We start from the raw sequence: 12,295 nt of genomic DNA on the forward strand, positions 1-12,295 counted from the left end.
TCCAAAAGTTCATAGAAAAGCTTAAAAAAGAATTTAAAAACCAAAGAAGAGAGGAACAAGAGAAATGGAAAAAGGAAATGAGAGTCATGCAGGAAAATTATGAAAAATTGACCAGAGAATTCATCACCTTTAAAAAAGGAAATACAAAGGATAACTGAAGAAAATAAAACCCTAAAAATTAGAATTGAACAAATAAAAACTAATGACTCTACTAGACTAAAAGAATCTATCAAACAAAATAAAAAGGATAAAAAAACTGAAGAAAATGTAAAGTACCTTTTAGGAAAAACAAACAACCAGGAAAGTAGATCCTAGATAGATAATCTACAAATCATCAGACTACTAGAAAGCCTAGATTAAAAAAAAAGAACCTGGAAAACATCATTCAGTAAATTATTAGGGAAAACTGTCCAAATCTGATAAAACAAGAATATAACCACTGAAAGAATATATAGGGGCGCTAGGTGGCACAGTGTATAGAGCACTGGTCCTGGAGTTAGGAGGATCTGAGGTCTGTATGACACTGGGCAAGTCACTTAACCCCATTGCCTTAAATAAATAAAAAATTAAAAAAAAAAGAAAGAATATACACAACCCCTCCAGAAAGAGATTTCTGCAATAAAAACTCCACTGTCTGTTATTGCCAAGTTCCAGAACTCTCAAATAAAGGAGAGAATCATATAAGTAGCAAAAAGAAAAGAATTTAAATCAGACTCACACAGGACCTATCAGCCTCAATAATGAAGGACCAGAAGACCTGGAATACCATATATTGGGGGGCAAAGGACCTGGGATTACAACACAGAATTTACTACCCTGCAAAATGGGGGTGGGGGAAGATGGATGTTCAACAAAATGGAGGACTTCCAGAATTTCTTGACACAAACACTAGAACTAAACACAGAATTCAATCACCAAATGCAAGACTCAAGAATTGCATAAAAAAGGGGAGGGAAAACACAAAACAAAGCAAAATAAATGTTGGTCAAGACCATAAAGTTGTATACAAACCTTAAAGAGAAGATATAATACTTCTAATTCTTGAGAATTTTACTTCTCTTAGGATAATTAAAGGGTAAATATAATCCAAGCAATTGGAATTAGAGTTATGAATACAGTTGGGTCTTGTCTGTCCATTGAAGAGGTCCAAGATGACATCATTAGGTTTGAGACAAAAAGCCCCGAGGAAAAGCATGGGTGTTAACTCTAAACTTAAGTGTCTCATTATCCCTTGACCTATGTTAATTATGTGTTGACAAAGCTTAGGACTTGCTCCACTTAACAAGGGTTAAGTTTCCTGGATGGAGGTAGGGGTAAAGTGTGAGAGAAAATAGGCCAGGGGAGGGGTATACATAGTTCTTGAAATGATTTGGGTTTGTATGATACTGTGGTTCATGAGAAGGATTGTGTGTCCTTGGACAGTACTTGACAAGGGGTTAAGATTAAAAATTATAAATGTGATTTGATAATAATTACCTAGCTGTGTGGCCTTGGACAAACCACTTAACCCCATTTGCCTTGCAAAAAAAAAAACCCTAAAAAAATGTGATTTGAGACAGTGCTGCTCATCAAACAATTAATCTGTGATACTTTGATAACAATTTGAGCTTATCAAGCAATCAAATAATCAAATAGTGTACCTGATTAATAGTACTTGAGTGATAAATAACACCAGAAGAAGAGGTAAAAAGATTTATCATTTTACTGGGAAAGAAGAGAACATGTGAACACTGAGGAAATTGTATTCAATAGATTTGGCCCAGAGAAGAATAAGCTACATTCCCACTTGGGTTTAAAAATCTATCCTAATCTACATGGAAGAGAGTGATAGGAGAAGGGAAGAAGGGAAGGGGAAGGGGAAGGTACAAGTGAAAATAAATTGAAAGTTAAATTTTAAAAGAAAAGTTAAAGGGGAAAGGGAGTAAAACTTTGGTGAGGAGCAATAAGAGAAAAATGTAAATAGAGAAAGATAGTATGGAGGGAAATTCAGAATTACAAATCTTAACTGTAAATATAAATGGGATGAACTGTCCCATAAAAAAAAGGAAGTGGATAGAGGAATACTAGAATATGTTGTTTATAAGAAACACTTGTAAAGCAGAAGGATACAAATAAGGTGAAGGTAAAAAGGATGGAGCAAAATATATTATGCTTCAGGGGTAGCAATGCTGATTTCAGATAAAGCAAAAGCAAAAATTGATTTCATTAAAAGGGATAAGTAAGGAAACTACATCTTTTTAATTTATTTTTGTAAGTAATCAAAAGGTATTAATTTTATTTAATTTTCTAATCCTGATACTTTAGTTATATTTATTTGTTTATTTATTTGTTTATTTATTTTGAATTTTACAAATTTTCCCCTAATCTTGCTTCCCTCCCTCCATCCCCCACAGAAGGCAGTCTATTAGTCTTTACATTGTTTTCATGGTATACATTGATCTAAGTTGAATGTGATAAGAGAGAAAGAAGTCATATCCTTAAGGAAGAAAAATAAAGTATGAGATAGCAAAATTACATAATAAGATAATTTTTGAAAAATTAAAGGTAATAGTCTTTGGTCTTTATTTAAACTCCACAATTCTTTCTCTGGATACAGACAGTATTCTCCATCACAATACCCCCAAATTGTTCCTGGTTGCTGCACTGATGGAATGAGCATCTATTAAGTTTGATCATCACCCCCATATTGCTGTTAGGATGTACAGTGTTCTTCTGGTTCTGCTCATCTCACTCAGCATCAGTTCATGCAAATCCTTCCAGGCTTCCTTGAATTCCCATCCCTCTTGGTTTCTAATAGAACAATAGTGTTCTATCACATTCATATACCATAGTTTATTAAACCATTCCCCAGTTGATGGACATTCACTCAATTTACAATTCTTTGTCACAACAAACAGGACTGCTATGAATATTTTTATACAAGTGATATTTTTACCCTTTTTCATAATCTCTTCAGGGTATAGCCACAGTAGTGGTATTGTTGGATCAAAGGATATGCAAATTTTTGTTGCCCTTTGGGTGTAATTCCAAATTGCTCTCCAGAAAGGCTGGATGACTTCACAGCTCCACCAACAATGTATTAGTGTCCCAGATTTCCCACATCCCTTCCAACATTGATTATTGCCCTTTCTTATCATATTGGCCAGTCTGAGAGGTGTAAGGTGCTTTAATCTGCATTTCTCTAATAAGGAGAAACTACATCTTTTTAAAAGGCACCACTGGCAATGAAGCTATATCATTATTAAACATGTATGCACCTAGTGGTATGGCAGCCAAATTCCTGGAGGAAAAGTTGAGTGAATTACAAGGAGACCTAGATAGCAAAACTTTAATATTGGGGGAACTCATCTTTGCTCAGTCAGAACTAGAAAATTTAACCACAAAATAAACAAGAAGAAAGTTAAGAAGATGAATGAAATCTTAGAAAACTTATATATGATAGACCTAAAACTTAGATATGATAGACCTCTGGAGAAATCTAAATGGGGAGAGATAAAATATACCTTTTTCCTCATCAATCCATGGCACCTATACCAAAACTGATCATATATTAAGGCACAAAACCTTGTAATCAAATGCAGAAAGGTTGAAATAATAAATTCACCCTTCTCAGACCCTGATGCAATAAAAATTACATGTTTTAAAGAGTCATGGAAAGATAAACCAAAAAATAGTCAGAAACAATAACAATCTTAAATAACAGGTGAATCAATCAGTAACTATATCTAAGAAAATGATACTAATGAGACATCATCTCAAAATTTATGGGATGCAACCAAGGCAGTTTTGAAGAGAAACTTTATATTTCTAAATGCCTATATGAATAAAATAGAAAAAGAGGAGATCAATGAATTGGGTATGCAATTAAAAAAGCTAGAAAAAGAACAAATTAAAGATCCCCAATTAAATTCAAAATTAGACACTCTGAAAATCAAGAGAGAGATTAATAGAATTGAAAGCAAGAAAACCATTGATCTCATAAATAAAACTAAGAACTGGTTTTATGAAAAATCCAATAAAATAGACAAACCCCTGGTTAATCTGATTTTAAAAAAGAAGATAACCAAATTATCAGTATAAAAACAAAAAGGGTGAACTAACTAACAATGAGGAGGATATTAATGATATGATTTAGAGCTACTTTGCTGAAATAAAGGGCCAATAAATTGGATAACCTGAGTGAAATGGATGTTTAATTTATAAAAATACAAACTTCCCAGATTAACAGAAGAGGAAATGAATTATTTAAATGACTCCACTTCAGAAAAAAGAAATTGAAGAAACCAACAATAAACTCCCTAAGAAAAAATCTCCAGGTTCAGAGGGATTTACAAGTGAGTTCTACCAACATTTAAGGAATAATTAATTTCTATTCTACTTAAACTATTTTAAAAAATAGAAGCTCTGTACAATTCCTTTTAGGATACCAACATGGTGCTGATACCTGAACCAAGAAGGACCAAAACAAAGAAAATTATAGACCAAACTTCCTTATGAATATTGATGCAAAAATCTTAAAATTTTAGCAATGAGATTATACAAGTTAGGATAGTATCATGATAAGGTAGAATTTATACCAGGCAGACCAAGATGGGTCAATATTAGAAAAATTCTCTACATAATTGAACATATCAATAGCAAAAAACAACAGGAATCACGATTACCTCAATAGATACTGAAACAGCCTTTGATATAATAAAACATCATTCCTATTAAAAACTCTAGAAAGTTTAGGAATAAACGAAAAAATTGAAAAAATTAGAATTGGCAATGAGGAAGCAAAACTTTCATTCTTTGCAGTTGATATGATGGTCTACTAAAAAACTTCTTGAAACGATAATCAAATTCAGCAAAGTAGCAGGATATAAAACAAACCCACAGAAATCATCAGCATTTCTATATATGGACAGCAAGGCCCAAGAGCAAGAGATAGAAAGATAAAATTCCATTTGAAGCAACTGTAGACAACATTAAATACTTCAGAATCTTTCTCCCAAGATAAACCTAGAAACTGTATGAACACAATTGTGAGGCACTAATCACCCAAATAAAATCAGATCTAAATAATTGGAAAAATGTCAATTTCTTATGGTTAGGTTGAGCTAATATAATTAAAATGACAATTCTACCCAATTTAAATTACTTGTTCAGTGCCATATCAATCAAACTGAGGTAGAGAAAATAGTAACAAAATTCATCTGGAGCAACAGAAGGTCAAGAACAGCAAGGAAACTGATGAAAAAATATAAAGGAAGGTGGCCCAGCCCTATCAGATCTAAAACTATACTATAAAGCAGTAGTCATCAAAACTGCCTGGCACTGGTTAAGAAATAGAGCAGTGGATCAGTGGTTTAGGATAGTTTCAAAAGAAACCATAGGAAATGACTACAGCAATCTATGATTTGACAAACCCAAAGACATTAGCTTCTGGTATAAGAATTCATTTTTTTTAAACAAAAATTGTTGAGATAACTGAAAAATAGTATGGCATAAACTAGGTACAGACCCACATCTTATACCCTATACCAAAATAAGGTCAAAATGGGATTTAGACATAAAGTGTGACACCATAGATAAATTAATAGACCAAGAGAAATATCTGATCTATGGAAAGGGGACAAATTTATGACTAAACAAGAAATAAAGTACATTATAAAAAAAATAAAGTACATTATAAACTGCAAAATGAATGATTTAGATTATATTAAATGAAAAAGGTTTTGTACTAATAAAATCAATGCTGTCAAAATTAGAAGGAAAGCAGAAAGCTGGGAAACAATCTTCACAACTAGGAGCTCTCATAAAGGTCTGATTTCTAAAATATATGGAGAACTGCATCAAATTTCTAAGGTTGCAAGTCATTCCTCAATTGATAAATGGTTAAAGGATATGAATAAATAGTTTTCAAATGAATAAATTAAAGCAATATATGATCATATGAAAAATGCTCCAATTGTTATTGATTAGAGAAATACAAATTAAAACAACTCTGAGGTATCACCTCTCATCTATCAGATTGGCTAAGATGAGAGAAAAGGAAAATTATCAATACTGGAGAGGTTGTGGGTGGTTTGGGACTTTGATGCAATCCTGGAGTTGTGAAGTGATCTAGCCATTCTGGAGAGCTATATGGATCTATGCCCAAAGAGTAATAAAACTATTCATATCATTTGACCCAGCAATTCTAATTCTAGGTCTAAATCCAGAAGAAATCATGAAAAAATGTGAAAACTCACACATTTTTCAAAATATTCATAGCTCCTCTTTTTTGTAGTGGCAAAGAATTGGGGAATGGCTAAACAAATTATGTAGATGAATACTATGGAATATTATTATTCTATAATAAACCATAAATGATAAGACTCTAGAGAAGCATAAAGTGAGTTACAGGATCTTATGTTGAGGGAAGGATGCAGGTCCAAGAGAACAAGTACACAATAACAACAGCATCGTGAGATGATCAGCCTTGATGGAAGCAGTTCCTCTCAGCAGTTCAGAGTAAGGAAAACTATCCTGATCCAGAAGAAAAACAAAACTAAAAGAAGCAAAGCAAGACAAAAAACCCTTCAGAATCTGATGAATACTGTATAAAAAGGATCTCTTATGTGTCACTTTCCCTTAAAATTAATTCCTCATACCGAAAAAGACTAATTTCCAAACATTTGTCAAAAGTATGTATGTACAATGTTAACCTGACTGCTCCCGCTGAAGGGAGGGGGGTGGAAGGAAATGTAACTTAAAAATATACATATACATATGGATGAATATTTAAAAAAACTTTCACAACATGTATTTGGAAAAATGAAATATCAATTTAAAAATAAAGCATTTGCTAACTCTGCATTATTTGTTCCCTTTATAATTTTCCCTTTCCCCCAAAGGGAATGGACAGCACCCAGTTTCTGCTCCTCAACTCGGATTTTCAGAGGTGTGGTCTTGACCTAGGCTTGCTTCCTGCTCCACAGCACTTCACGTTTACTTTCTCTTTCCTCTAGTCCCACTTAGTCTGAGGCAGGGCAGGGGAGGGGGCCACGATGGAGGAGAGGGTCCGCGCCCGGCTGTTTTGGCACTTGGAGCACCTGACGTCAGAGGAGCTGGAGAAGTTCAAGCTGCTCTACCTGGTGGACCACATCCCCCGGGGCCACCTGGAGGGGGCCAATCACCTACAAGTGGCTGATGTCCTGGTCAGTTCTCTGGGGGAGCAAGAGGCCTGGGAGCTGGCTCTGAGCATCTGGGAGAAGATGGGCCTGAGGGAGCTGTGCCAGCGAGCCCAAGAGGGTAAGGGTCCGCCTGAGGACTGGGGCTTCCCCTCCCACTGGTGTGATCCCCATACTTTCCCTCCTTTGTTCTTTTTGTCCTCCCTCCTTCCTGTCTTGGAATCTTCTAGGGTTTCTCCTTGACTATATTTAATCTGAGTGGATCCTAAATTGGCAAGTAGATTACTTCTAAGGAATGAATGGTTCTGCCGGGGCAGGCACCATTTCATTTTTGTGTTTGTAGCTGCAGCTCCCAGCCCAGTGTTTGACTTATCATAGCTTCTCAGTAAAGGCTTACCTACTAATTTCTGACCTTTTTCTTTAGAATAAGACATATTAGAGCTTCTCAGTAAAGGCTTTTCTACTCATTTCTGACCTTTGATTTAGAATTAGAGGATCCCATTGGGATACATGACCTATGCAGAGATAGGGAGGGAGAGTCACCTCTATGCTTTTCCCTGTCAACACTGAAGAAGTGTTGCCCAGTTACAGTTCCCTGAAACTGGAGAGGCACTTGTGGGCCATGAGGAGAATTTGCTGGTGGCAAGAGAATGTTCAGGAGGTGCCAGTAGGTGGGGGGGGGGAGAATGGAAGAGAAAGGGAATTGGTGGATCTAGAAGAATGAGGCTAAGGGAAAATGATTTCAGCTGTGGTCTCTGCTGAGAAAAGGGGTGATGGAGAAAGGAATAGATCAATCCACTGTTCTATCTCAGCACCAGGAGAATGTCCTAGAAAGAAAATTAGACTGTTAAATTCAATTCAATTTCCTGGAGTCTGTGTTGAGTCGGGAGCAAGGATGGAAGTTTGGTGTTTTTTTTTAAATAAGTGCAAAAAGTCAATTAGATGGCATTCAAAATTGCACAGATGAGAAAGAATTTGATTTATTTTAAATAGCCTTTTGTTGCTGAATCAAAACTCTTTGTGAACCTACATAGGGTTTTCTTGTCAAAGCTACAAGAGTATTTTCTTGTTTTGCTCTCCACCTTGTTTCATAAATGAAGAAGTTGAGTTAGTGAAGTGATTTGTCTAGGGTCACATAACTAGTGAGTGACTGAGGTGAATTGAGAACTCTGGAAAATGAGTCTTCCTTCCAAGTTTAGAATTCTATCCATTGTGTCATCGAGTTGTCCTAAACCTTAGTGGATTATTATTAAAATATAACCTCAAAGAGATATAGACAGGAGGACTAGATCAAATCCTCTTTATGCCTATAGCCATTCCCATCTAGGACATGATTTTCAGGTACTTTGGTTCTGAGGGAGAGAAGAAACAGGAAAAAACAAGAACTGTTATTTAAAGTTCTAAAGTGGAGATGGTGAAGCACAAACTTTGAAACAGTGTAGTATTTGTTATCCTATCACTCACTGGGCTCTCAGACTTGTTCAGCCTTACCAGAAAACACAGACCTAAGCCCTCAAGCGTTTAACACTTCCTGTAGGAGTCCTAATTGTGTGGAACAGTTTTCTTTAACTTAATATCAGTCTCCATTTTAACCATCTGAAATCCATCATTAAAAAAGTAAAAACTTCCCATATTTCACTTAGAATTCAAAGACAAGAACCAAAAGATTCAAAAACATTAGGCCAAACTTCTACTTAGCTGAAGACAAAAGAGCCCTAAATCTTCTCTTTTCCTGCACCTGGGCAATGCAGAAGGTCCTCTTACTTCCCTGAGATGCAGATCAAGTTACACTTCCTTCAGGAAGTCTTCTGTAAGCCATCAACCTGCAGACATCTCTCCCTTGGCTCCTAGTTACCTGCCTTTGGTACAGGAGTGCTGGCTTGCTCAGTGCTTCAAAAATGCTTGTTGGATAATTGATCCACTATCTCATTTAATTAAACTTTCAAAGCCAAGAAGTCACATTATTGTGTCTGTGTCTGTCCACAAGCTTTTATTTATGAAGAGGGTAGGGCTGAACCCTAGCATATTTCATTCCAGCTCCTCAGGGTTCCAACTAAAAGCTTCTCCTTTAGGGTCTCCTCCAGCTCCAACACCAAATGATCTACTTACCTTATGGATGGGTCTCTCATTGTCTTTTCTTAACTAAAGAGAATCTTGAATCAGTTCCTGCTCCAGGATTTCCATATCATCAGGTCAGTAACAAGTGTCAATGGAGAAGTTCAGTTTCAGTTATTTTTTTCCTCATCTCTCATCCTGGACTTCAAGATGTACATTAATGGGGTTGCATCAGTAAAATTCAAGGGGAATTGTAGGAATTTGGACAACTTTGTGAACCAATGAGTGAATTTAAGTTTTGTGAGTAATAGTAGGTAATATACCTCCTAGGAAGCCAAAATGGAATCATACCAGCAGTGTCCTTGTTTAGGATTAGGGTGGGGTGGTCTATTCCTAGGGGTAATAGAAAGTTTATTGATGAGGAAAATGAAATGATCAGATCTGTCTTTGGTAATAGGACTCTTGTAGTAGTCTAGTAGATGGAGAGTGGAGAGATTTGAGATGAGATACTGATGAGTTAGGAGGCTAATGGAGAGAGGTAGTGTGCTCTTTCATTCAGGTTCATGGAATTTTGTCTGGCTGTCTCCCATGCCTGGAATTCTCTATCCTCATTATCTCCTTAAATTGAATTCAATTTGAAAACTTTAATGTTTAAATAAATACTTATTTTATAAAGAAATATTTAAGTGAATTAATTAAAATGTAGTGAAACACGGATAATATATATATTAAAATTAAGTCATAGAGATCTTTATGTACAGATTAGGCCCCCTAATTTCTCTTTGAGTTTAATATCACTAATGAAAAAGAACTCATTCTCCTACAAATACACATTTGCAATCAGAAGGGTAGAAATGCCTCAGAATTGTATATGATATATAAACAAGGGGACCCATCTGATCAGAGCACGTGTATGGAGGGTTAGGTGGTATGTTTTCCGCACCTGTCCTTGGCAGATCCAGGACTGCTCTCTACCAAATCTTCCCCTCTCGGCTGCCAGGCCTCCAGGGCAGCTTAGTGACAGTTCTACTTTATTACATTTTTTTGGAGGAGGACACTGTTTAGAGACAAGTTTACTCTCTCAGCCTGTGTGTTCACAAGAAACAAAACTCTGAAATTCAGAAAGTCCAGTTCTGTCAGAGATGGGTGACCAGAAGAAACAGGGGGCTGAATAGTATCTGCTTGGAAACAATAGCCCCGGGGTTCAGAGAGGCCTTGGGAGAATCGGCTCTTCTGCCGGGGGAAGCTTTGCTTTTTGAAGGTTTTTCAGTCTTTCAATTGGAGAAAGAAGTCTTTAATGAGATTAAAAAATGCAGAGCGGGGGCATAGTGGATAAAGCACCGACCCTGGAGTCAGGAGTACCTGAGTTCAAATCCAGCCTCAGACACTTCATAATGACCTAGCTGTGTGGCCCTGGGCAAGCCACTTAACCCCGTTTGCCTTGCAAAAACCTAAAAAAGAAAAGTAAAAAAACAAAAAAACAAAAAAAATGCAGAGCCAAAGGCCAAGGCTGAAAGCCCCCCGGGGCCGTCACCCGGCGCCGCACGTGCTCCCATCCGGGCATTTCCCTCGGAGCCGCTCGCCAGAGACTCAGCAGGGGGCGGAAGGCGGCAGTGACCTTGGAGCCGGCGGGGCCTGCGGTCTCTTCACAATGCATCACGTGACGGCCGGGCTGGGGGGCCCGGAGCGGAGACGGGGTTCCCTCCAGGACCCGGGGCCGGAGGAGGGGGCGGACCCAGGCCAAGGTCTCTGCATCCGGGGATCTGGGCCGCGGCCGGCAGGGGGCGCGGAGCGGAGAGCCGGCGCGGGCTCCGCGCAGCGGCCAATGAGGAGGCCGCGGAGGGGCGGGGGCGGGGCCGCGGAGGGGCAGGGGGCGGGGCCCGGCCGGCCGGCGGCGGGGTGATGCCCGCGTGGCCCCGCGCCCCCCGGGCTGCCCGGGCCTCCGGCGCTGCCCAGTCCCGGGGCCTGGGGCCTCTGCTCCCCGCCCTCCTCGGCCTGCCGGGGTGCCCCGTGCATGCGGGCTGGGCCCCCCCACGGGCGCCGCCGCATGCCCAGGCCGGCCGGCCGGAGGGGAGCCGCACTGCCCTGCGGCCGCTGACGCCGCGGGAACGGCCGCCCCCGTCCTCTCCGCGTCCTCCTCCGCAGCGGGATCCGCCCCGGGGCCTTGTCCTGCGTCTTCCTCCGCGCGAGGCCCTAAGTGTGGACGGACCTGCAGAAGGCGGCCCCTGGCGCTGTGGGCGCCTCTGCGCCGTCCCGCCCGCTACCGCAGGCTCCCGCGGCCTGGAAGCTTGTCTGCGCCACCGACTCCCGGATCCAGACAGAGAGGAGAGAGGAAGGGAGAGAGAGAGAGAGAGAGAGAGACTGAGAGAGAGAGAGAGAGAGAGAGAGAGAGAGACTGAGAGAGAGACAGAGACTGAGAGAGAGAGACAGAGAGAGAGAGAGAGAGAGAGAGACAGAGAGAGAGAGACTGAGAGAGACTGAGAGAGAGAGAGAGAGAGAGAGAGAGACTGAGAGAGAGACAGAGAGAGAGAGACTGAGAGAGACTGAGAGAGAGAGAGACAGAGAGAGAGAGAGAGAGAGAGACAGAGAGAGAGAGAGAGAGAGAGAGAGAGAGAGAGAGAGAGAGACTGAGAGAGAGAGAGAGAGAGAGAGACTGAGAGAGAGAGACAGAGAGAGAGACTGAGAGAGAGAGACAGAGAGAGAGAGACTGAGAGAGAGAGAGACAGAGAGAGAGACTGAGAGAGAGACAGAGAGAGAGACTGAGAGACAGAGAGAGAGACAGAGAGAAAGACTGAGAGAGACAGAGAGAGAGACTGAGAGACAGAGAGAGAGAGAGACTGAGAGAGAGAGACAGAGAGAGAGACTGAGAGAGAGAGACAGAGAGAGAGAGACTGAGAGACTGAGAGAGACAGAGAGATAGACTGAGAGAGGACAGAGAGAGAGACAGATACAGAGAGAGAGACAGAGAGAAAGACAGATGTAGAGAGAATAGAGAGAGACAGATACAGAGAGAGAGAGAGAGAGAGACAGAGAGAGAGACAGAGAGAGACAGAGAGAGAGAGAGAGAGAGAGAGACAGAGAGA

The 12,295-nt window shown here is 39.7% G+C and overlaps 1 protein-coding gene across 1 annotated transcript in view; it reads left to right on the top strand.

Moving 5' to 3' along the window:
• Nucleotides 1-7,010: 7,010 nt before the first annotated feature.
• The window catches only part of LOC141508589 (NACHT, LRR and PYD domains-containing protein 12-like), a 65,074-nt gene continuing 59,789 nt past the window's right edge, over nucleotides 7,011-12,295 (top strand). Inside the window, 1 exon segment of the mRNA XM_074217372.1 lies at nucleotides 7,011-7,278. Coding sequence (XP_074073473.1) covers nucleotides 7,035-7,278 — 244 coding nt within the window. The 5' untranslated portion in view covers nucleotides 7,011-7,034.

The sequence above is a fragment of the Macrotis lagotis genome, chromosome 1 (assembly GCF_037893015.1).
Source record: "Macrotis lagotis isolate mMagLag1 chromosome 1, bilby.v1.9.chrom.fasta, whole genome shotgun sequence".
NCBI classification, from domain to species: domain Eukaryota; kingdom Metazoa; phylum Chordata; class Mammalia; order Peramelemorphia; family Peramelidae; genus Macrotis; species Macrotis lagotis.